The 22,849-nt window shown below is 38.7% G+C and overlaps 1 protein-coding gene across 1 annotated transcript in view; it reads right to left on the bottom strand.

The window, feature by feature from the left end:
• The window catches only part of MDN1 (midasin AAA ATPase 1), a 93,678-nt gene that overhangs the window by 48,395 nt on the left and 22,434 nt on the right, over positions 1-22,849 (bottom strand). The window contains 30 exon segments of the mRNA XM_054514215.1: positions 79-354; positions 496-756; positions 850-939; positions 1,763-1,951; positions 2,518-2,625; positions 2,718-2,915; positions 3,812-3,934; positions 4,466-4,674; positions 6,121-6,318; positions 7,041-7,271; positions 7,824-7,953; positions 8,995-9,139; positions 9,631-9,761; positions 9,853-9,991; positions 10,968-11,106; positions 11,192-11,326; positions 11,455-11,596; positions 12,314-12,460; positions 13,535-13,743; positions 14,101-14,279; positions 14,741-14,892; positions 15,709-15,819; positions 15,985-16,132; positions 16,760-16,873; positions 18,081-18,177; positions 18,808-18,952; positions 19,939-20,042; positions 21,495-21,706; positions 22,198-22,258; positions 22,355-22,503. Of these exon segments, the coding sequence (XP_054370190.1) occupies positions 79-354; positions 496-756; positions 850-939; positions 1,763-1,951; positions 2,518-2,625; positions 2,718-2,915; positions 3,812-3,934; positions 4,466-4,674; positions 6,121-6,318; positions 7,041-7,271; positions 7,824-7,953; positions 8,995-9,139; positions 9,631-9,761; positions 9,853-9,991; positions 10,968-11,106; positions 11,192-11,326; positions 11,455-11,596; positions 12,314-12,460; positions 13,535-13,743; positions 14,101-14,279; positions 14,741-14,892; positions 15,709-15,819; positions 15,985-16,132; positions 16,760-16,873; positions 18,081-18,177; positions 18,808-18,952; positions 19,939-20,042; positions 21,495-21,706; positions 22,198-22,258; positions 22,355-22,503 (4,672 nt within the window).

Genomic DNA, 22,849 nt, shown 5'->3' on the forward strand with positions numbered 1-22,849 from the left:
AGATGAAATTTGATGAGTACTGATGCCTTATTTTAAACAATTATTAAAAAAAAAAAAGAAGAAGGAAAGCCAACATACATACCCTGCCTTTGTGTAAGAATTTATTTTGTTGTTTAGTCGCTGGATAAGTACAAGTATTCCCTCCAGTTTGCTCACTAATTCAGCTGTAACACTTCCACCTCCTTCCCCCAGAGATTTGGGTTTGTAATTCAGGATGAAATTGCTCCAAGCACGCAGCACGAGTTCAGCATCATCTGCACAAAGCTCTGCCAGGAGCAGACTGTCCCGTACAAGTGTGCTCACAGCACTCTCCACCTTTTCCAAGAGGCGCTGCCATGGCCTGTTGATATCAACCTGCAAACAGGCCAGTAGGGAGTTAGCTCATGCAGAACAGCGTGCTGCCAGGGCTCCATTTACAAACACCAAGCTCACAGCAGACTGGCCACTATCAGGTAGGAAGGAGAAATTGTGCCATATTACCAAACCAGTGTTTACCTGCTCAAATCCACCCAGGAGCTCAGTTGTATCCATTGCGCTGTTCATCGCCATGATCTTCAGCCGATGGCCGGTGAGATGGGCCAACAGCTCCACCAGACTGGTTTTGCCAACAGCTGCTGGGCCCACCAGGATCACCATCCAGCTCATGTGCACACACTTCATTACAGACTCCAGGGACTGCAGTGAATGATGCAGAAGTGAGAGAGTTCTGCCAGAATGAGGAATATAGTTGCCACGAGAAAGAACTGAATAACCGATCTGAAAGAGATGACAGACAGAGGCAAATGGAGCTTGGCTGTGCAAGTTGTTTCCTTCCCTATCCCATCACAAAATCCCTTGTCAACAGTTTACCTGAACATTATATGGATTGATGTGGAACTCCCTGGTTCCTGTATACACACTGGCCTCCTGGCCAAAAATGTCTCTGTATACAGAAATAACCTAGAACAGTTAAAACAGCAGAAAGAGACTTATGAGTTCAAGTTATCCACTGTTCCAAAGATTCACTTCTAAAGGTTTACATCTGAAGTATCTCTTCCTCTCAGCTCCACAGTTGTATGAGAGTAACTTAACATTTTAAATTACAAGCTCATTGAACTCAAAGTGCAGCAAGCAATGTGTGAGCTGCCCACAGCAACCCTTTCATTAACCATTGTTTCCTGAGACTTGAAATACTGTAAGCAATGTTTCTCTTTACAAAGTAGTGGGATAGAACTTACTTCATAATAAGTTCTTTCTTTGGTAACACAGAAAAATATAACAATGTTACAGGCAGGGGACAGTAAAGCCATGAGGAAATAGCCAGTCACATACAGCTAGTAACTTCAGTTTCACAATCTGACTTTCCAGTTTAATACTACTTAAATGGTGTGAAATTAAACAAAAAGCACAGGATTTCTAAGCAAAAGAGGGATAAGTAGGTAGCAAACATTATTTAATACAGAATCACACAAGAGTATGATCTGTTTTAATGTAAGTCCTTTGTTATTCTGCTTGCCTTTATTTACATCAGCTGTCTGCTTTTATACTAATTAAATTGATATTTCAAATGGCAAGGGGAGAGGGTATCTATACCCTCTTGCCATTTGAAACATCAATTTAATTAGAGCAAACCTCAAAACTCCAAACAAACATATTTTTAATTTTTAAGAGAGAAGTGTCTATGAATGAATTGCAAGGAATCTTCAAAGTGGAGATCTAAACTTGGACTTCTATAGATATATCCTGACCATCTGAAGAGAAAGGAAGGAGAACAATGGCTCACCTTTTCTTTGTCTTCTCTGGTTCTCATTCTTTCGCCATATACCAAAAACACATGCTGGCCTGGATCATAACATCCTGGTGACTGGTCAACAAGCATAAGCTGGCACCAGCGGAAAAGATCACGTAAGTTGAACTCCCAGGGTCCTCCTTTCTGTCCCCACTTTTTTTCATCCATTACTTCTTTTTCAATCTGAAAGAAAAAATGGTAGTAATTAAAAAAATAATCATTTATTCCATCCACAAGCTGTTCTTCCATTTTTTTTTTTTTATGTTGACTGAACTTCTGCCTTTGGCACTGCTTACAAGACAAAGACAACTGAAAGAGCAGGCTGAATTTACTTTGCTGAAGATATGTTAGGAACTAAAGCCTGATTTAGAGTTTGTCTCTTACTGTTTCTCTTAACACTCAGTTCAATTTTGCAGTTTACTCTCGCACTCTCAAATGAATATGCAGTAAGATGCTGACACAAGAGATTTTACCTAAGGTCACAGAATACTACTTTCTCCTGTGTATATATGCTTTATCTTCTGTGAAAAACAGTGCCTCGTCAAATATCAACAAAGCACCTGATTGTCATGGTACAAGAATTCAGATTTAGTGGTGCTCTTTACTTTCCTCTGCATATATTTCCATCCCTCTTTTTTTACCCACACACTTCTCTATAAAAATGCTTGGAAATAAAACATTATACTTAATGTTTTTCTACTTACTGCATTCTACCTACTTCTACAGAAAAGAAAGTAAAATATGTTTACCTTGTTATTGAAAGCAACCATTTTAGCAATTACAGTTTTATCAATAGCAGGAAACAATGTATTCCCAATAAACTTCATATCTTCTGCTGACAGTGGATCAACATACACCTGGTAAAATCAAGAGAATTCAGAGTGCTTATAAAGTCAGAAACATGTAAGACAGGATCATGATATAGTTGAAACCAAACAAATAGGCTTGCCTGTGTAAATCTATTAAGAAAGGACTTGGGGAGACCCTTCCTTCCACCTCCTTGTCTGTACGGATTCTGGCATCCAAAAATCTTCGTCGTCTTGTGCTGTACATGAAAATTCATTCCCAGTTCTGGAACATAAATCTCAGCTCTGTGGTCAAAGCACGCATTTAGCCCCTCTAACACAGACTGAGAAGCCAGATTCAACTGAGGAAAGAAAGAAGGATACAATATTAATGCTCCACAAAACATTTTTGCATAATCTCTAGTCTAATAGTCTGGGATATATAGAAGGTAAAATTCCATTTCATTGCTGTTCTAGAACTAACACAAGTTATTATCACCAGCTAGACTGTTACTATACTGAAGCAACAAACACTTCCTTATGTTCACTTGTTATTTGTACTGTGTTTTTTCACTGTGATAACTAAACAATTCTCCATTGTAAAACCTGCATTTTCAAGACCTTTTTTCCTGAATTTATGTTCATACATTTGTGGCACTCAGAGCATTTTGTTTGTTTGTTTAAATTAAGGCAGTCTCAGCTATTATTTATAGTGGTTGTTTGAAGTGGCATTCTTCTCAATAGGGGAGAAAAATGAGGTATACAAGGGGCTAAGGAACTGAAGATTTTGCACTCTGCAGTAATTAGAGTACCTATTGCCAAGAAGGCAGATCTGTGCACACACATGCTTGAAAGCACTTGCTACAGGGTACATGAACAAACCAGCAGTGGCAGAAAAGCTTATACTGGCAAGATGGAACTCTTCCCCATCTCAATTAAATCAGTAACCAACACAGTATATTAGTCCCCAGAAAAACACCCTCTATTTCAGTGAAACTGCATCCATAAAGAACATTTGTATCGAAACTTCTGTTGACATTCTTCTCTAAAAACTTTCAAATGCAAATCAAACCTATCCTTGTTCTTCTGCAATGATTTAAACTGGGATTCAATTCTTGTTCTCTTGTCTCAAAAAAGTCATCACCTGCCCTCATGAAGGGAGGTCATCGGCACTCAAAGGTGTTTATTCCACAAGCCAAATCACCAAATTTGCTCTTCTAGAACATTCCATTCTGTTTGTCCCCAAACCTGAATTTACCTCATCTAACACAATCCAGTGTCCAGCCTTTAATGCTGCTAACAGTGGTCCATCACGCCAGGCAAATTCTCCTCCCTTTCCACCTTCAACAGGCAAGTCTGTCCCAAATAAGTCTGTCACATCCTTTGGGAGTAAAGAACAGAATGGAGGAGTTGAGGAATTACAAACAGAAGTTCATAAACATCATTTGTTAACTTTACTTAACATTTTCTCCCTTCCCTTTTAATGCCTACACTTTTAAGTCTAATGAAAAATTTTCAGCAATTGCAAAATGCTGAAAGCTTTTCCATTATAGGACTCCAGTGATAAGGTACAATATTTAACAACAAAAATTTAAATTGCAACAGAAAAGCTAAAAAGCCTTAAAGCTGTTTTTGTGTAATGCTGCAGAAGCCAAGAAAAACACAGTAGACAAGGATATGTATGACTTCACCTGAAAAGAACAGAAATATCTGGGAATTGGCAGTCACTCACAGAACCTTGCTGCTCTGCCTCCTGCCCCCTCCCATTCAGTTCTGAGACCACTGAGACCAAGAAGGAAAAACTGACATTTCAGATACAGTGCCAAAGTTAAAGAGAACTGCACTTTAAAAGTTATACAAAGCTTCTACCCTGCCATGAACACAAAGTAATGAAGAGAATATTTTATTCTACCGTTTGCTCAGACAGGTTGATTCGAACAAGACAGTTGCCTGAGGCTTTTGCCAGGGCAGCAACCAGGCTGGTCTTGCCCACTCCTGGTGAGCCCTCCAACAGAATAGGTTTGTTAAGCTGTAGGGCTCTTAACAGCCTTTGTGCATTCACTGCTGTAGTCCCAGCATTTAAAGCATAATCGGTCATGTTGTTCCTCTGGAGAACAGGACCTAAAATAAAGGAAAGGTAAACCAGAAAACAATTAAACAATTAAAGAATGTTTATGCTGGAGGTGCTGATAGTGTGCCTCTGAATGAGCCCACTCTGTCTGTAAACTGCTGATCTCAGTGCAGCAAGCAATGGAGATCCAGATTGTATGCCATTCTTGGAGATGTGGCACATAGATTTTATTTGACCCACAGCCGCATCTCAGCTTATCTCCACATATTTATATTGAATTTTGCAAAATAAGCATATGGACATAGGATTGTTTTGCCATGAAACCTCAACACCTCCTGGTTCATGACTTAAAGTAGAGATCTATCCCTGAACAAACATAAATGTGTTCTTGCACTTCAGTCATGTGGATCTAAAACTCAGAAACAGCTCTTGAAAAATTGACACTGAGGGATAGAATCCAGTCATGCTCCAGAGCAACATATTAATCTGTTCTATACACTGCCAGTTCTGTGAAGGAACATCCCCTTAATTAAAAGTTTGCTTCTCCTTTACTGTTATTATGGCATACAGTGGGGAGAGAGCACAGAGCTTGTCTGCCAAATTCCAGCCAGTATAGCTCCTTGGACATCACTCCCCCAAATGTGGAATACAGCATTTCTCATGTACACATGATACTAATCACCAGTGCATCCTACACAAACTGATACCTCTTTACTAGGAAAGGGATCCAAAGCGATTCCTTTTGTGAACTTATCAGCAGAGGGGAGCTAAGCAATTTACAAAAAAGCTTTACTTTGTACAATTTTATGCATGACTAACACAATCCATGAATGCCAGAAAGTTAAATATGAACAACTAATACAGCATTAGGAACACATAGGTCCGTGTGCTAAAAACTAACCAGCTGAGTTAGAAAGCTCAGAGTCAGCACTTTTTAGTCCTGTTGTGGTATTTTAAGGGTAAGCAGCAGTGTTTTGCTAGTTTCATTTGCATTTTTTTGTCCCATGAGGAATTGAAATGCAGAGATTAAATGATTTTGCCAAAACTGCAGCAAATCTTTGAGAGCCTAGAGCAAGGCATGGCATTATCTTCCATTCTGTTTAGCTTTGTACTCAGGACCCCTGATTTCCATTCTTGGCACAAGGGCCAGGATGAGCTGCAGCTTTAGTTAGTGGAACTTAATAGGCATTTTGAGCATGAAAAAGTGACAGAAAATCACAACTCAAAATTAAAAAAAGTTTTGTTACACCAAAAAAGTCTATGAAAATTAGGCCATTAGGAAGTAATGAAAAAGGGGAATGAACAGATGTGTCTTAATAAATGTGACTGAGTTGTAATCTACACATTTGGAGGCAGAAAAGGGATTTTTCTAAAGCTTAAGAACCAACAAATTGTTCTATGATGGTTCAGGTATTGTATTTAGATCTAGTGAATAACAAAACTACTGAAAATATAAATCACAGAATAAATGTCCACCCACTCCCACAGTCTCTTGCCTCTTGGAATAAAAAACGGGTGAATTCCCATAAAGTTGTCCATCCATACAAACTCTTTTTCCTTTGTTCTGTCATAAATCTTCAGTTCATTCTTCTGATAATCAGTCAGCTCAGAGAATTGACTCATTTTCTCACATAAGAATGTGAGGCATTTCTCACGAGCCAATAAAGCTGTATCAGCTGAGCAGGATGTTGTACCTGTAATTAGGAAAGTAAAGTGTGTTTCAAAACATAACTAGGCACATTCATCTCATGACAAAAAACTCATCCCTTCATGTGCATGCAGGTTTATATTTTATTTTAATGTTTACAGTGCTTCCAGTACTATTTGCCATGGACAGATTGTTCTGTGAGCCCAGAACTAAGGACACAATATTTCCAATCCCATTTCTTCTACCATCACAATCAACCTGACCCTTTGCCATAGGCCCCCCCAGGCTTTCTTTTCTGGCATTTCTTGTGCCTTCCACTTTTCCTCCTCTCCCTTATCTACTATTTATCAGCTGGGCCAGCAGCCAAACACACAAAGATGCATTCTCAGCTATGTGCACGGTGCAGGCCAGCACAGACAGATACTGACATGTGCAGTGGGGGAGAGCATGACAGCATAACATGTGCTCAAGTATCAGCTCAGTAAAACCACATCAACTCAATAAAAACCACAGGTTTTCTTAATTTGTGTGCTAGCCTTTGTAATATTATTAGTCCTTCTAATTTACTTCAGCTTGCTCTATTACTTAAACTCTTGCTGAAACACAGAAAAGGCACATGATATACAGAAGGTTGTCAAATGGAAGTGAAAACGTCTCCTAGAAAAGTCCCATGCTGCCCCAAAGCATTTTGTTTGCATTTGACTAAAAATATTAATACAAATACAGAGCTTCATATTTTCTGCTACCAAATGAGCACTGAAGACTTACCTGATCCTATTCCATCAATATACACCAAACATGCAGCATGGATAAAAGACATCCATGGGGAAATGTTACAGTGGCTGCATCCCTTGGCAGAGCTTGACTCATTCTCTGCCATGACATTCATAAAATTAACCCAGGCCAAGATGTCTCTCACACTGAGAATACACTGGCGACCAAACTCTTGATTAGTCAGCCATTCAACAAAGTCCATCATGAGTTCAGCTATGTCTGCCCCTAAAAAATATTTAAAAACAGACAAACAAGCCATCAAATAAATTTGAGTTACCATTTTTTTGGTCACATCTGCTACACTGTTGTAAAAACAAGTTAAGGCAGGTACAGCTGCATGAGCAATGTGGATGGGTACTCTATATCCTAGAAACAGAATAAGAGAAGAGAGAGCTCATGCCCAAGCTCTGATCCTTTTAAATTCAGGTAACAAGACAGCATCACGTGACTAACACTAACAGTGAAGCTGCTGGCAGAAAGTTAAGTGCCAGTTCTTTCAACACTCTATATTAAAACCAAGCTGGGACACTGAAGGGCTGGGGACAGTTCAGCTACCTGGATGGTAAGTAAACACAGCCTTGAATTTACTTCTAGCTAGACATATACCATACACAGTGAAGGAAGAACAAAGTCCAGAATATAGCATACTGTCTTCAGGGAGAAACGTAGCAGAAAAAGGGTGACAGTGGTGTACATCCTGAGGAAAGGTTGTCAGCCTCCTGACAAACTCCTTACTTTCTTAGCAATATTTGAGTATCAACACACAGAAATACCCACCCTTGTGGTTTACTGCACCCAGAGACAATCCTGGATGGAGATTGTGTTTTACAATCTGTATCAAATCATCACGGCCATTGCTCTGTGGACACCATATTTCTGTAAATCTGTTGCGCAGCGCAGGGGAAAGCTGCAAACAAGCAGAGTGACAGAGCAATTAAAGATTCATTACAACATCTTCCCCAAAGGTCAGTTAACAACAGCCTTGTAGTCACTGTAATTGTAAACAATAAATAAAATGAACAAGATAGATATTTCCTTCTAATTTTGACAGAGATACTTTGTAAGAAAATCTTTGAAAGAAGAAGGATTTTTAAGACTTCTAGTAGTGGCATCAATGCAGGAAATGGGTGATATAGAAAGTTCAAAAGAATATAGGAAGAAACTGAGCTGGTTTGCAATCACCAAAGCTCTGTTTCATTGTAGGACATGGAAATTCGCCTTCAATTAGAGCTCGTTTCTTTATTTCTCTCTTCCTTGGTTGAATTGGTCAATCAAAAATTAGCAGCACAAATGCAATCCAGAAATAAATCCTGTTTACACACATGGCTTCAATGAGTGGTTCTCTATTTCAGAAACAACTTTAAATAGAGTACCCATCTTCTTTTGAGTAAAAGAGCTTCTGGTTCTTTTTTATAAACCTAGCTTCCAACACTGCTTAAAAGTTGTAGGGTTTTGTTGTCTTATGGGTTTTTTCAACATGTTTTAAATTACTTAATTCTCAACTTCAGAAACAATTTTTTTCATTTAATGAAAAAGCTTTCTTGGGATGTGATGTTCATTATTCACAAAGAAACACAAGATGACCATCACTTTCTGAATAGCATCTGATAGGCAACTTTGTACTACCCCAGAGACCTGGATTTACTTGCTTCACAAGTCACACCTCCTGTACTTGAATATTCTATATATCAGGACTAACTAGGGTATTTAGAGTCCTTTGACATTTTGCTGAGTATTCATTTATAATGCCACAGTGACAGCCCACAGAAGTGGCAGAAAAGAGATTCACTCCAATCCTCCTTTAGACCAATGAAGCAGATGCCAACTAGAAAGCACTGGATGCCAGAATTGGTTGGCATGATGCATTTTTGCTTTGTACCTCCAACCACTTAATGGTCAGTAATGACCAGAAGATGCATGCTGTATTTCCACATGTTTTGGCATTTACCTCTTTTTTCCCAAAGTCACCTCCAGGGTTCATGGTTGCAAGGATGCGGAATTTCTTTCCTGCAACTAACAGTTCTACTTCATTCTCCTCATCATCTTGGCCACCTTTTTCAGCAAGTACCAATGTCTTTTCAGCTTCAAGAACACTAGAGAGAAGGTAAAAAAAAAAATTGCTTAAATTTTGCTCCACACTTCAAAAGATCACTTAAAAATGAAAATCATATTAATTGGCCTGGATAAACTTTCTTTTACCCAATATAATGGGTAACAGAAAAGACTGAAATGAGGGATACTGCTGCATACAGATAATGAGGTTGAATTTATATTTTAGTTGTTCTGGGGGTTTTCTTTACACACACACAAAAGAGGGGGAAAACTAGATTTTGTTCCTGGGATTTGCCAAGATATACATAATTTCAAGAGCTCTCTGGCAGGCTGAAAACATTAATACTGCAAATGGTAAACTAGAGATTTTACTTTTAAGTTTTATTTGTACCATTGTCCTTTTCAGCAAGAGAGCAGCTCACCTAAGCCAGGAAACAAAAGTGCCTAAAAGAAGTCAGATTTATGCCACTCAGTGTTTGGATAATGAACAGACACATTGAGGATGCTTAGTACTACCACATTTCAGACATACCTGTTAAGCCGCTCTAGTACAGAATCATCAGCTAAAGAAATCTCATCAAGGAGGAAAAAACCTTCCTCCTTCATTGCTAAAACAAGAGGCCCATCACACCACTCAAAGAGTCTAGAACCATCAGATTCCTCCTAAGAAATGGAAAAGAAAGTGAGAAGTGGTAACTGCTGCTTTTTACTCCCCTGGTGACACCGTCCAAGGTATTAGTGGCGCAAGACAAACCTGCTCCTTGGCCCTCTGCCTGACTGGCCGCAGCCCTCCCAGGAAGTCTGATGTCTCCATGTGCAGGTGGCAGTTCACTGAGTACAGCTTCTGATTTGCTAATGCTGCAAAGATCTGACAAATGGTGGTTTTACCACACCTGCAACCAAGTAATTTGATTAAAAAGGATGAATTAAAAAAAAGAAGCAAACCAAATCAAACCAGTGAAATCCTGCTCACTTTGGACAGGATTCATACTTTCATTGAAGAGTTATGAGTCAAAGGCCCAGCATGCAAATTTTCTTCTGCTCCCTTTCATTGAAAGAAATGTATGCAAAGTGAAGCCATGTTTGGCACAATTGCTGCTGATTTGCACAAGAGACCTTTTAAAATTAAATTAAATTAAAATCAATTAAATTTAAATCAATAGCTGGATTGATGGATTTCTGCATGTTCTAAGTCAAATTTATTTCAGCTTGCCCTTCCAGATTTTCAACCAGCCTATCATTTCACTGAACTGGAAATGCTACATGTCTAGACCAAGCCTAAGTCTGATGGAATAAACTGCTGAGAATCTAGTTTTCATTTACTACCCAAGTAAATTTTCCTTCTCTCTTTTCTTGCATTTTTCTTTCCTTCTCTTCCATAAAAATTTACTCTACAAATTTATAACCAGCACAAGAGCAGACAGCATCTTCTTCCACAACCTCCACTACCGTGTTTGAGGTGGAGAAGTGGTAGCAAGACTATATTCAAGCTCATAAAACATGCAAATTGAATGTGCTCTCGAAGAGAAAAATATCACAGTACCCCAAAAGCAGCCCCTCCCTGTGAGGCACAGTGAGATTCAACAGGGCACCTTGAAAGCTGGGGACAGAAGTCAGTTCACTTTCATTTTCCTACTTTTATGTAACTTCTATGTAGTTACACAATGCAGATGAACCCATCAAAGACACAGGTTAAATGAGATGCATCTGCTTCCCCTCAGAAAGGAACTGTGAAAAACAGCAGCTGCGAGTCTGCCATGAGACAGGCTCAAATTGAAAGATCCCAGATGAAAGCAGCACTGAAGCCCACACAATCATTTTGTCTCCAGCTCAGCAGCTGGTACAGAACATCACAAAAAGCAAGATTACCCAGTGTCTCCCACCAGCAGTACTGGTTCACCAAACTCCAGGGCTCGTCCCACCAAAATGGCAAGTCTCCTCATCCCTTGAGTCCAGACAACATGGCTGAAATCTCTGTCCATCACAGACATCCACGTGGAAGACTTAGCTGCACAACACAAAGCAATCCATCAGCTTCAGTCCCATCTAGAGATCTACCAGTTCCCTCTACCTGTTCCCTCTAGGAAACTCACCCAGTAGCTTTTTGACACTTTCCCCTGAGAAGAGAGACTCAGGATATATTTTCTTCTTGAAGTGTTTTTCAATGACATTTTGAATGACATCCACCTCCTCCTGTTTCCTGACTCTGCCTGCCAGAAGCATAAAACCTACAAAACAGAGGAAGAGAGAAAGCAATTACTACCTGAGTAATCAGCAACAAAGATTTACATTTAAGAAGTGGGGGCTGGAAAGCAGTTCTACAGACACTTGGAAAAGCTGGGGCAGCAGAGCTCACCATCATTTGCTAAGTGCTGAAGCCAGTCATAGTCCTTCTGCAGCTGCTCTGCCAGCCTGTACCTCTCAGCCCAGCGGAACAGATCCCGCAGGGTAATGAATCCGTGCTTCCCAGCAAACACCGTGGAACCTCTGCGGTAAGACTGCACAAGAGCAAACGTGAGTATTTTTTCATCAACCTGTCCAAATACTTCTAGCAAAGCTTATCACCCCTCTCTGCAGTGACATTGCAACAAGAAAATTCTATGAATAACTACAAAAAAAGTTCAGTAGAGTCACAACATCTAAACACTAACTCCTTTTAGGCAGGTATTTGATGAGCATCAGGAACTAAATAATTTAGATGATAAAAATTTTTAAAAAACCAACTAAGAATAAAATAGGTACCTAGAATAAAACAAAATCTAGTTTGTGCTGCAGTAATTGCTTTTAAACACAAGATAGTTTTAGCTAAGTGTCAAATGTCTGGTAAATACAGGAGTATCCGAACTTACCAAAAATTACTGTGTAAAAGTAATACTGAATTTCACATGACCCAAAGACCCCTACAAATCCAATACTGTGCTTTGGCTCCAGAGCAAGGGATAATTCCACACATTAAATCCCAAGGTGTCTGGTTTCTTGGTGGGTTGTTTATTTGTTTTTTTGCTACAAGTTTTCTCTCAAATCTGACATCACCTTCCCTAGCCTTAGTCTTAACCACTGAAAATTAGTACCTTGGTGGGTTCTCTCTGTGATTTAGGATTTTAAATATCCTTCAGCTAACAATACCTCTCCCCAAAGGAATTTCTATTACTTTGTGCACATTACTTTGAAGTATGTTTGCATTTCTTATACTAAAAGAAAAAATACTCTCATACTTGCAGGTCTAACATGACTTTGACAAGCTTGCTGCAGTAAGAAGGTGGCAAACTGCATCGCTTGTGCAGGATGGTTTCCAGTTCAGCACTCGGCAGTTCATCAAAATGCAGCTCCACAAAACGATTTCTGAAGGCTCTGGACAAAACCTAAAATATGAGACCACACCACTGTTTGAACTTTTTCCTTTGATATTGCTCATAGATGTTCCCCTACACATCCAAAGGAAATAAGAATAGTGTCATAGCATACAAATTAGCACACACATATAAACATTGAAAGAAAGAAGAGACAGTCAGGATGAGGACAAAAGCTTTAAAATGGACTGGGTGTTTTAAGGGCACAGGCAGCTAAGCATTACAAAGCCACAGGCTCACTCTCCCTAAAATGGGAGTATTGGAAGGGTAAAAGCGATAAAACTTTTAGGCTGAGACAGTTTCATAGGTAAAGAAAAAGGTGCATGTGCAAGCAAAGCAAAATTAGGAATTCATTCATCACATCAATAGGCAGGTATTCAGCCACCTCCAGGAAATAAGGGCTTCATCACACACAAGTCTTATTTAGGGAAACAAACACTGAACTTCCCTTCTTCCTCCTCCCCCCAGTTTTGACTGCTGAGCACAATGTCATATGACATGGAACATCCCTTTGGGCAGTTGGGGTCAGCTGTCCCAGCTGTGTCCCCTCACAGCATCTCATGCACCCCCCACCTACTCCACAAGTACATGGGGCAGTGTGAGAAACACAAAAGGCCTTGAATCTGTGCAAGCTTTGCCCAGCAATCATTAAGACATCCCTGTGCTATCAACACTGTTTTGATCACAAATCCAAAGCACAGCACCATACCAGTCACCATGAAGAAAATCACCAATTCCAGACAAGAAACAGTACAAAATGGACTTCTACAGCTCAAGTAGAATCTCTTTCCCAGTGCTCTTGGACAAGAAATGCTGATTCAAGTGTAATATACGTGAAGTCCGGTTCACTAAATCACTTAAAACTTAACTACCTAAAATTAATTAGAAATTCTGTATCCATGAAACAAGCAACTCACCTAAACAGAGCCCAGCTCTACTGACAGTCCACAGCCACCTCAACTCTCTCCCACTTGAGAGATTCATGATGCTACACATCATAACATTTTCACATCACACTCTATTATGAGAGAGATTAACTCCCTAAAGTCTTGGCTACCCAAAAGGAACAGAACAGATCATACAGACCTTTCTGCCACCATAGAGACCTGGAGGGTTCTGTGTGGCAAAGAGCATGAAGCGAGGGTGAGCTTTGACAACCTCCTGGGTCTCAGTAATGAACAGCTCTCTGTTATCATCCAACAAGCGGTTGAGAGCCTCCAGAACATCAGTGGGAGCCAAATTCAACTCATCTAGAACAATCCAGTAGCCCTTTCTCATTGCATCTATGAGAATGCCTTGGAGGGAACAGAAAAATGCCTAGTTAAAAATCTTAAAAAGCAAATCTAACAGAAGCATGCACTCAGATACTTTCAGCAACCCATTTCATTCAGCATGAACACTAATCCAGAGAAGGAGTTTTGTTTAAATTGTTGGCTTATCATCTTTAGGTCCCATGGGACAAGCATAATGAGACTTTCCAAAATTCATTGAAATTCACACAAGTGATCATCATTAAAGTGCAACTACTAATTTTATGACAGGCCATCTCTCCATTGTAATAAACCAGGTAAGTTAATCAGAAAAGGGGAAAAAAAAAACCCAGCCACTAAAATGAGACAGGAATTTGGAGTATATGGAACATGCTCACTTACCTTCCTTAAATACCAGCTTTCCAGAGGCATCTGATGTGTAACAGCCAATATATTCTTGGATATCAGTATGCTCATGGTTGTTAATCCTTACACAATGATTCCCAGTAGCAGCAGCCAACCAGCGAATTAAACTGGTTTTACCAACAGAAGTCTCTCCTTGAATCAGTACTGGATGAGTCCTAAAAGCCATGCCCAAAACAGTGGGTTAGAAGCATGAGCCATGACTTTCTCACACACAAGATGTGAACATTGTTAAATCACACTATCAAAACACCCCCACTTAACTCATTTGGGGTATCCAAGATCACACACTAACAGGGAAATAAAAATATCTTTACATCCAAGTGCTAACAGCTACCCATGAAGCTTTTCATGGCAGTGCAAAATAAGCAGGTTATTCTAACTGCAAATTTCTAGATCAGAATTTAAATAAAACTAGATATGGCAGTAAGATGGTTTAAGGAAACAAGAAACACATGTAAAAATTTCAAGTCACTCTATAATGAAAAGTTAACTGTAAAGTAGAAGGAAAATAGACATTATTCATCCAAACAATAAAGATTAGAGGGGCACCAACAACTCAAGGCCTAAACAAACATAATTACATTATTTTTTTAAATTAAAAAGTTAAAACACTTACCCTGCAGACACAACCCTGACAATGTCCTTCAGATTAAGCTTAACTGAAGGGGTCAGCACATAACTCTCATCTACTGTAGGTTCTTTGTCCCCAGCTGAAATCCAGTACCCTTCTATAAGTATGAAACTCCCTCCTTTAGGTTTTGGCATTTGCTAAGGAGACATGACAGAAATAACAGATTATACAGATGGGTTTCAATTTGCTAATGAAAACAACTACTGTTACATCACTGCTACATATTCTCTAAAGAAATTTTAAATTAATCCCTGAGCACTCCTGCAGTAACCACTGTCCCCTTGCCACAGAATGCAAATTATAGGAAAAACCTGACCAGATTATTTCAGGGTCATGAAGCAGAAATCTTTGCCAGTGGCATGGAGACAAAAATGTCTCAAGAGTCTTAGCACTGAATTTTGAAGGGCATTTACAAGCAGGAGCTTTGCTTTAATCTTTTTTATATATTTATACACATTTTCCAGCATGAAAGGGTTTATTTTGAAACAAATACTCATCTCTTTAACTGGCTTCCCCATCCCCCATGCAAACTCATGCTGGGTTCCCAGCACTACTGACATTCTTCCTTTCCCATAAGAGACAAAGCACAGATGCTTCTTCATATCCATATGTTCTGCATTCAGTCTAAAAATATAAAGCCTGAGAAAGCTTGTCCAAAGTCTGTGAAAGCTTTAGAGTTGGAACCACTGCATTAAGCTGCCCACACTCCACAGTGCTTTAGCTATCCAGACTTCCATATTTTTTCAAATTAACAAATAAAACCAGCTAACATATCAACATTCAAGCAAAGTAAAAAACTAGAAAAGAATGGCATTAATTTTTTCCGCTTCTTAACTTTTTAAAATGAAAAACAGAACGGCAAGAATGAAATGTAGAGGAAAAACGAGGGAAGACAACTCAAAATAAATTCTACTTTAAATACCAGACAGCTCTTCATAATCTTAGTTGCTTACCTGCTTGAGAAGGCTTTTGATGTTGCCAGAGACTATATGCTGGCATATTAGCTTTTGAACCACCGGGTGAGAACCTCTGTCAAGCTGTGTCAGGAAACTCAAACAGAAGCCCTAAGAAGAAGAATTATTTTCAGCGATAAACAGGAAAAATAGGGAAAAAACATACAGATTAAAGAACCATTTCTGTTCAATACTGAACATAGAGAAGATTATCCTTTACCCAAACAACCTCTGTAGTGAATACACACTGAAACACATGCCAGCCCAGGTAATCACCTCATACAGGGAGCGTGCTATGCTGCCACATGGATTAGAAGCTGCAAATCTCAGTGCCCTGCACAGGGTACGGAGACTGTAGTGAGGTCTGTGGCCAGTTCCATCCACCAGCTTGGTTTCTGCTTCCTTTCTCACAGACAAATAAAAGCTGCAAAAATAAAGTTACATAGAGCTGTTACTGATCAGACCACTGCTCCAAGGAATCAAAGCCCAAGTATGAACACTTCAGTTTATCCCCAACTGTTACTTTTCTCAAAAGCTCCAGGTTAGGAAAGCCATGCCAAGCTCTGCCATCTGTACAGTCAGTGAAGCACAGCAACAGAGTATTTTTAGAGCCATATTTCTGACAGGGCTCGATATACAGAGAGTGACTATAAACTCCAGATATTCTAAACATGAGATAGTTCACCCTACTCTAGGGGAAAGAAAGGTAACTCTAGACAAACACACAAGACTCTCTTCAGAATTATCTACAGAAGCAAACCATTGTAGTCTCAGACGTGAAAGAGGACTGAAACAACAATGCTATTTAACTGGTGTCACCAAGAAAACAATTCTGAGTTTCAAAAAACTAAAATCTCCTTCCCACGAATACAGAAACCTGCAGAATTAAGAAGATGGATGTCTGTACTCTTCTGTTTCCTGCAGCTATGCCAACTGCTGCATGGAGAGCATTATAGAGTTTCCCAAAGCGGTCTAACCACAGACTATCATCACATACTTACTTTTTGTGACTTATTTCATCAAGAAGTTTAAAAGATTACAGTCAACTTACTTCACAATTCCTTGTACTGTATTTTTGTTCACATTCAAGCTTCTCAGATAATCCATTATAAGAATTTGCAAGTCTCCTTCATTTCTCAATTCTTCTACATAAAGTTCAGTAAACCTGCAAGAATCAAATCAATTTGTAATACTTAAGACACCTGACCATATTGAAAAATCATATTATATATACATCTCATGGCATATAGCATTTTAAATTTTTAAGTAACAGAATACTGATTGTTAAAGCTGCAGATCTATAGATTGTCAAACCTACAGACAGACTCAAGAACCAGAGCAATTGAAAAATAAGGTATTACTAATACTTTCAAGTAATTTATCTGAATTAGTTTAACATCTTAGATTGATAGTGAACAGTGTGACTTAAATTACAATTTTAAACAATTTGCAATAGATACTCAGCAGTAGCTATTTTTGACAAATAGTAGTAGGTAATTTTGATAAATAGAAATATAAATTCTTTTAAACTTAGCAAGTTATGCTGATACTGAAGTCTCTTTTCTTCTGTATTACACTCATTTTCTTTTCTTTCACTATTCTGCAAGAGAGCCAAGAGCAATAAAACCTTGCTTTGCCACTAATAACTACAAATTACTAGTTACACATAGCTGGTGCATCTCTAGAATCTTGCCCAGTGTTTATGAATGTGGGAAGGGACTACACATGCAACTTTTGGCACTCATGAGTGAAACTGCATCAAGGAGGAGATGTGTGCATACAGGAATAGGTAATGGTACTGAAGAATGGATTTGCCACAATTCCAATTGCCTTGCCACAGCTTAAATGCTTTGAGACCACGTATCAAATATTTTGAGTATCACACCTTGGTGCCACCAGGCAAATCACCTTCCTTTTGAGTAAACAAGACTGGATATGCAGCTTTTTGCAAGGATCATCAAAACTTCTGAGTTCAGAGAAAGGCTGCTAAGCAGACACCAAGCACTTACATGTCTTTTTTACTCCCATCAGGAACATAATGCTTTTAGCATTATACTGCAGTACCTGGGAATGCTGCAGTAGCATTTCCAGGTGCTGACAGCTTCAATGTGAGGAATTTCTTCACATCTTCTGCTCCCACTGACAACACTCTACACTACTGCTACACCATTTGCTCACAGCTCAGCTACTTCCAAGTATTTTGCTGACTATTTCATGAAAAACCTTCACTACACATCTCTCACAAGTAGTAAATGAATTTATACTTGCATCCTCAGGCTTCAGATAAAGCATTCTTCACTGGTAAACTCCTGAAAGTAATTAAACTCTAAAAAACACAGTGACTATTTTGTCCCAGAATCATTATTTCCTACCTGTTTCTTATTCCTAGAGGAAGATTTCTCTTTCCAACATCTGTAGCTGGATTCATGCACGCAAACAAGCGAAAATCAGGGTGACGGACAAGAGGCTCTAAAGCAAAACAGAAATAAAAGACAAAGTTAATGATAAACACAGGATATTTATATGTTAAATATGGTGTATTTGATCTAAGGTAACTTTCTATTGCTGCACTACTACATTTCCTTAAAAACACCAGCATCAAGAATTTTCAGAGAATAATCCCATGTGATTTTATCAGAAGTACCTGCATCTTCACAACAGCCACAGGTAAGTAAAACCCTGACTTTTTCATGTGTAGCAAGATGTTGTAACAACACAAAACATTTCAAAAATTATGTGAGTCCTAAACTTGGAACTCCTTTTGCCTCTTTCAGAACAATAGCCAGTGCTTCCCTCAGCCAGAAGAAAATAAAGCCTGGGATGCTCACACAACATTTGCCTCTCTGTAGCTTTTGAGAGCAGCATTCAGCAACTGTAGTTTATCTTTACATCTCTAAAGGGAGTTAACTTTCTACAGTGCTCACACTGCTGTTGAGAACAGACCACTTGCAAAGAAGTATGAAATCTACAAAGAGCACATTGCTCCCTTGTGCACACGTCCATTTTAATGGTAAATGATCTCAACTTATTTTGAGCTACATAGGATAGGGAACCCAGCTGAATACCAAGATAAGGCATAGGCAAGCATAGAAATAGTACCTGTGTCTCCTCTGTCCAGTAACACCAGTGAACCAGATGATCCTTCCAATAAACCACTCAGGCACTCCAAAGTCTCTGCTGCAGCCAAGTTAATCTCATCCAATAAAACCCACTCTCCTTTTTTCACTGCTTGTGCCAGAGTACCCTAAAAGCAAGATCAATTTGTTAATCATGTTGCCAGGAATGAAATGTCAACTGAAGCATTCAGATACTGGAATTACCTGGTGTGCAATCTACAGCTCAATTAGACAAATGGCAGTTCCAGACCTTTTACAGCAGTAGCAGTTTTACTGCTCTCTCTCAGTAACAGCAATCATTTTGCCAGTCACAGAAGTCACACAGTTATCATACCACTGTATCAGTTACCAGTTAGATTGGCTCAAATACAACAGATTTAAGATCCCTTTTTTGTGCAATCTAGCACTCTGGTGCATATGCATCACTAACACCACATGAGAATAAAGTTAATCTGAATAAATCCAAACACACAAGCAGTATTATGCTCCTAAGGAATCTGTACCCAACTAGTTAACACTATATTAAGTCAGAGGTTCTCCAACTACTCACAAATACATTTTTTTAATAGAAGACTGGTTAACACTTCACACACTTTACATGAAATTTGAGAGAATATATTCAGATTATCACGGTGAGAATAAACAAGCATAAATAAACATCATGGTTTCTCCTAATCCCATATAATGTTTTCAAAACATATTACAGGTTTGAAACATTTAGAAAAATCTCTTCTAGATAAACAGCACAGATTCTTAATATTAAATCCTTCACAGGAATCCCTAGTCACAAGCAAGACCTACTGGAGACTGATCAAGAAGTTTTTTCTAATCTCCTAGAATTAAAAAGAAGATATGACATACTGATACTCATTATACCAGTCCTAATTCCTGTTATACAGCACAGAATTAATGTGCTAGCACAAACCAGTCTCCACCTCCCATCTCACCACTGCTTCCTTGAATCTGCACACTTGATTTCATGGAGTTATCATGGCACACGTTTTACTTCACAGCATGGTTCTTGCCAGGAAGCTACTTATACAAGACTGATTGCAAAGTCTTTTAAATACTTCTCCTGATTTCTCCTAGCATCAAAATGCAAATATCTAAATACCTCAACAAATGCAAAGAGAAGGGCATTTTCTGTCATTTTCATCTGTTGATGAGCATGATTCAGTTTAAGACCAAATGCCTCCCACTTTTCCTTCAGTGGTAAGCCTGCAAGAAAACAAATTTAAGTTTGTACCATCCAAACACCAGAATAAAAAATGTTCGACAACAGTTTTTTAATCAAGTTGTTTCAAGCAGAGAGATACAAAAGTAAGCTCAAGCAACAAAAAAATTCAAGTCCTGCAGATGACACACCACAAATAAAAAAAATAATTTAAACTTCTTATTTTGGTTTGGGGCACGTGTGGTTTTTCATTTTTCAAATTTAACTGTGCTCATATGTCAATAGTGCTCAGATAATTTGCTATTCATTCCCAGATGAGGAACAAATACCTATATTGCACTTTGTTCCAGCATGACTGTTACCACTGTCTAATTTCCAAAGACAGAAAGAGACAGGTCAAAAAAATAAATCCAAATTTCTAAACCTTATGACAGAGAACAGATTAATAATGAACACTTCAGTATCAATAATTAACACACTATTGCTTAGCAGATACAACAGTATTTACTATAACTGATTTCAGTTATTTGTTAAAATCCCTACCTGAGCCACATACAACACCAAAATTCCTTAAGAAACTCTGCAAGTTACAAATTTCAGCTTGTTTTTATTTTAGGATTGCCAATTCCTGCAATAAGTGCCAGAACCTTTTAAACTCTCTGTCTCTTTTTTTTTTTTTTTTTACATTTGGGGGCATTTATTTTAATATCTGCATATTCAGAAGAACCAGTTAAAAGAAGAGTGGAGATAAAGTTGATAATTACTTTTATTTAGCCCAAATGGAAAGAAAGCTACAATTTCACTTGTTCTGCTGGTCTAGAACCAGAAACAACTCTAAGCAAGGTAAAGTATCAACATTGCCTCAGCCCCAAAACAGGTTGTGAAGTATAAAACAAGAAAAACTTATTTGGAGATAAAACCACTCTGGAACAAAATAAAGCGTTAGGCCAGTCAGCATCACTAACAGAGGAACCAAGGCAAAAGCAAGATCTTAAAAAAAATTTCTACCCTAAACCACTTATTACTTTGGGTTTGGTTCTGTTATTGTTGTTTTGCTTTGTTTTTGAAAAGGACGTGTTTGTGAGACACAGGCAGGTTCCAGGGCTGAAAGTGTGGATACAGTCACATAGAAGAGTGACACACAAACAAGCAGGACTGCTCACCAGCACAGCAAACAAGTACTGAGTGGAGACCAGATGTCAAGGGTACCACAGGGCAGACATCTCCACACTCAGACATAGCTAACTGCAGAGATGAGTTAGAAAAAGGAAAACCAAAACAAAACCCAGCCACTGTTCTAACAGTGTTGTAAATGTCTTGTTGCAATGTTGACATTGCATTTCTCAAAACCAGAAAAAAAAAAGATGCAATATAGGAGGAGGGAAAAACCCGTAAACTTCAAACAAACCCAAATTAAAAGAACAAAATTCACCAGTATTTATCTACCCTCTGCATAGTTTAGCATTAATCTGTGTTTGATCCATCTGAAGTCTTACCAGATGCATTTTCTTTTACTTCTTTATTAATAGCAGATTTATGAATATGTTGCATTAGTTTTAGCAGATCATGCCAACGCTTCTGTCTGTAGCAAGTCTGAATGTGTCCCAAGAATGTTTGGTTTTTCTTCCTAGAGAACGTCTGAGAGAAGAGTTCTTCAAAAGACTCTCGCAGAGGGAGCCAGATCAGCTTGTTATCCACAGGCTTGTAACTGAAGAGAAGCAAAAGAGTAATTATTTATGTGAGACACAGTCACCTGTGAACTTAAAAAAGAAAACAAGTCCAAAACCAGTTACTTGAAACAACAATAAGCTGCATGGATGAACCCTTGTTTCTGAAGTTTTTTACTCAACCAATGAACCACTAGAATCGCACATATTGTAATGCACCAGGAGGTGATTTTGTAAAGACAGGAACACCCTGATAAGTAAAATATTTGTAGTACTACCAACAATCTGTCCAGTGAATATTACATCAGATTTATATTGAACAGCTTAGCCATTTTTAAAGCCATTGGGCTGTGTTTTTGAATGACTTCATCACACACAGCTCTGCACACAATTCAGTAAAATTGCTCTGCTCTTCAGCAAGGACAAGAAGGTTTCTGCATGCAAACATGTTTACTAAGACATTTATCCAACTAGGTAACAGATACTGCCCATTTGTTCTGCAGAACAGACAAAACAGTGGTCAGTGACTCACCCCCCTAAGAGATCTGCTGTGTCACTTTGTTGGTTCATGTTGACAACCCTCAAACGGTGTCCTTGAAACAGAGATGAAAAGCACCATCAACTTGTGGGTTGGTTTGTTGTTTTTCACATTATCTTCATGTAAGTTACAATTTTTACACATTATTTACCTGTAATATGAGCTAGGTACTGGACTGCTGAGGTTTTGCCAGTTCCCGTTTCACCAACCAAGAGCACAGGCTCCCCTTTGACAACACACACTGCAAGCTGTTCAATCAGTACTGCAGATGGCCGTGTGGCAGCAAAGGTATGTTTTGCCCTGGAAAAACAAAGCAAGTTACTCAAACTAAGATTTACCAAGGAGCTCATTTCAATTTTGCCTTTTTTTTTTTTTTTTTGTGGTGTGGTTTGATTTAGGATTTTTTTTAATATAGGTCTGAAAAGAAATAGTTCTAAGATACTAATTTTTCTCAAGATACAACCTAAAAATTCACGGTTTCCAAATAACTTCCTGGCCAATGAAGTTACCAACACATACAAAAATCTCCCTCTACCAAGGTAGAGCCATTGAAATCTTTTTATAACAGCTGTGGATTCACACTCTTTTGAAGTAACTCTAGTTCAAAGAAGCTGAAAATCTCCATGCTTTGGCTGCCAGAAGCATG

The sequence above is a fragment of the Molothrus ater genome, chromosome 3, assembly GCF_012460135.2.
Source record: "Molothrus ater isolate BHLD 08-10-18 breed brown headed cowbird chromosome 3, BPBGC_Mater_1.1, whole genome shotgun sequence".
Lineage (NCBI taxonomy): Eukaryota > Metazoa > Chordata > Aves > Passeriformes > Icteridae > Molothrus > Molothrus ater.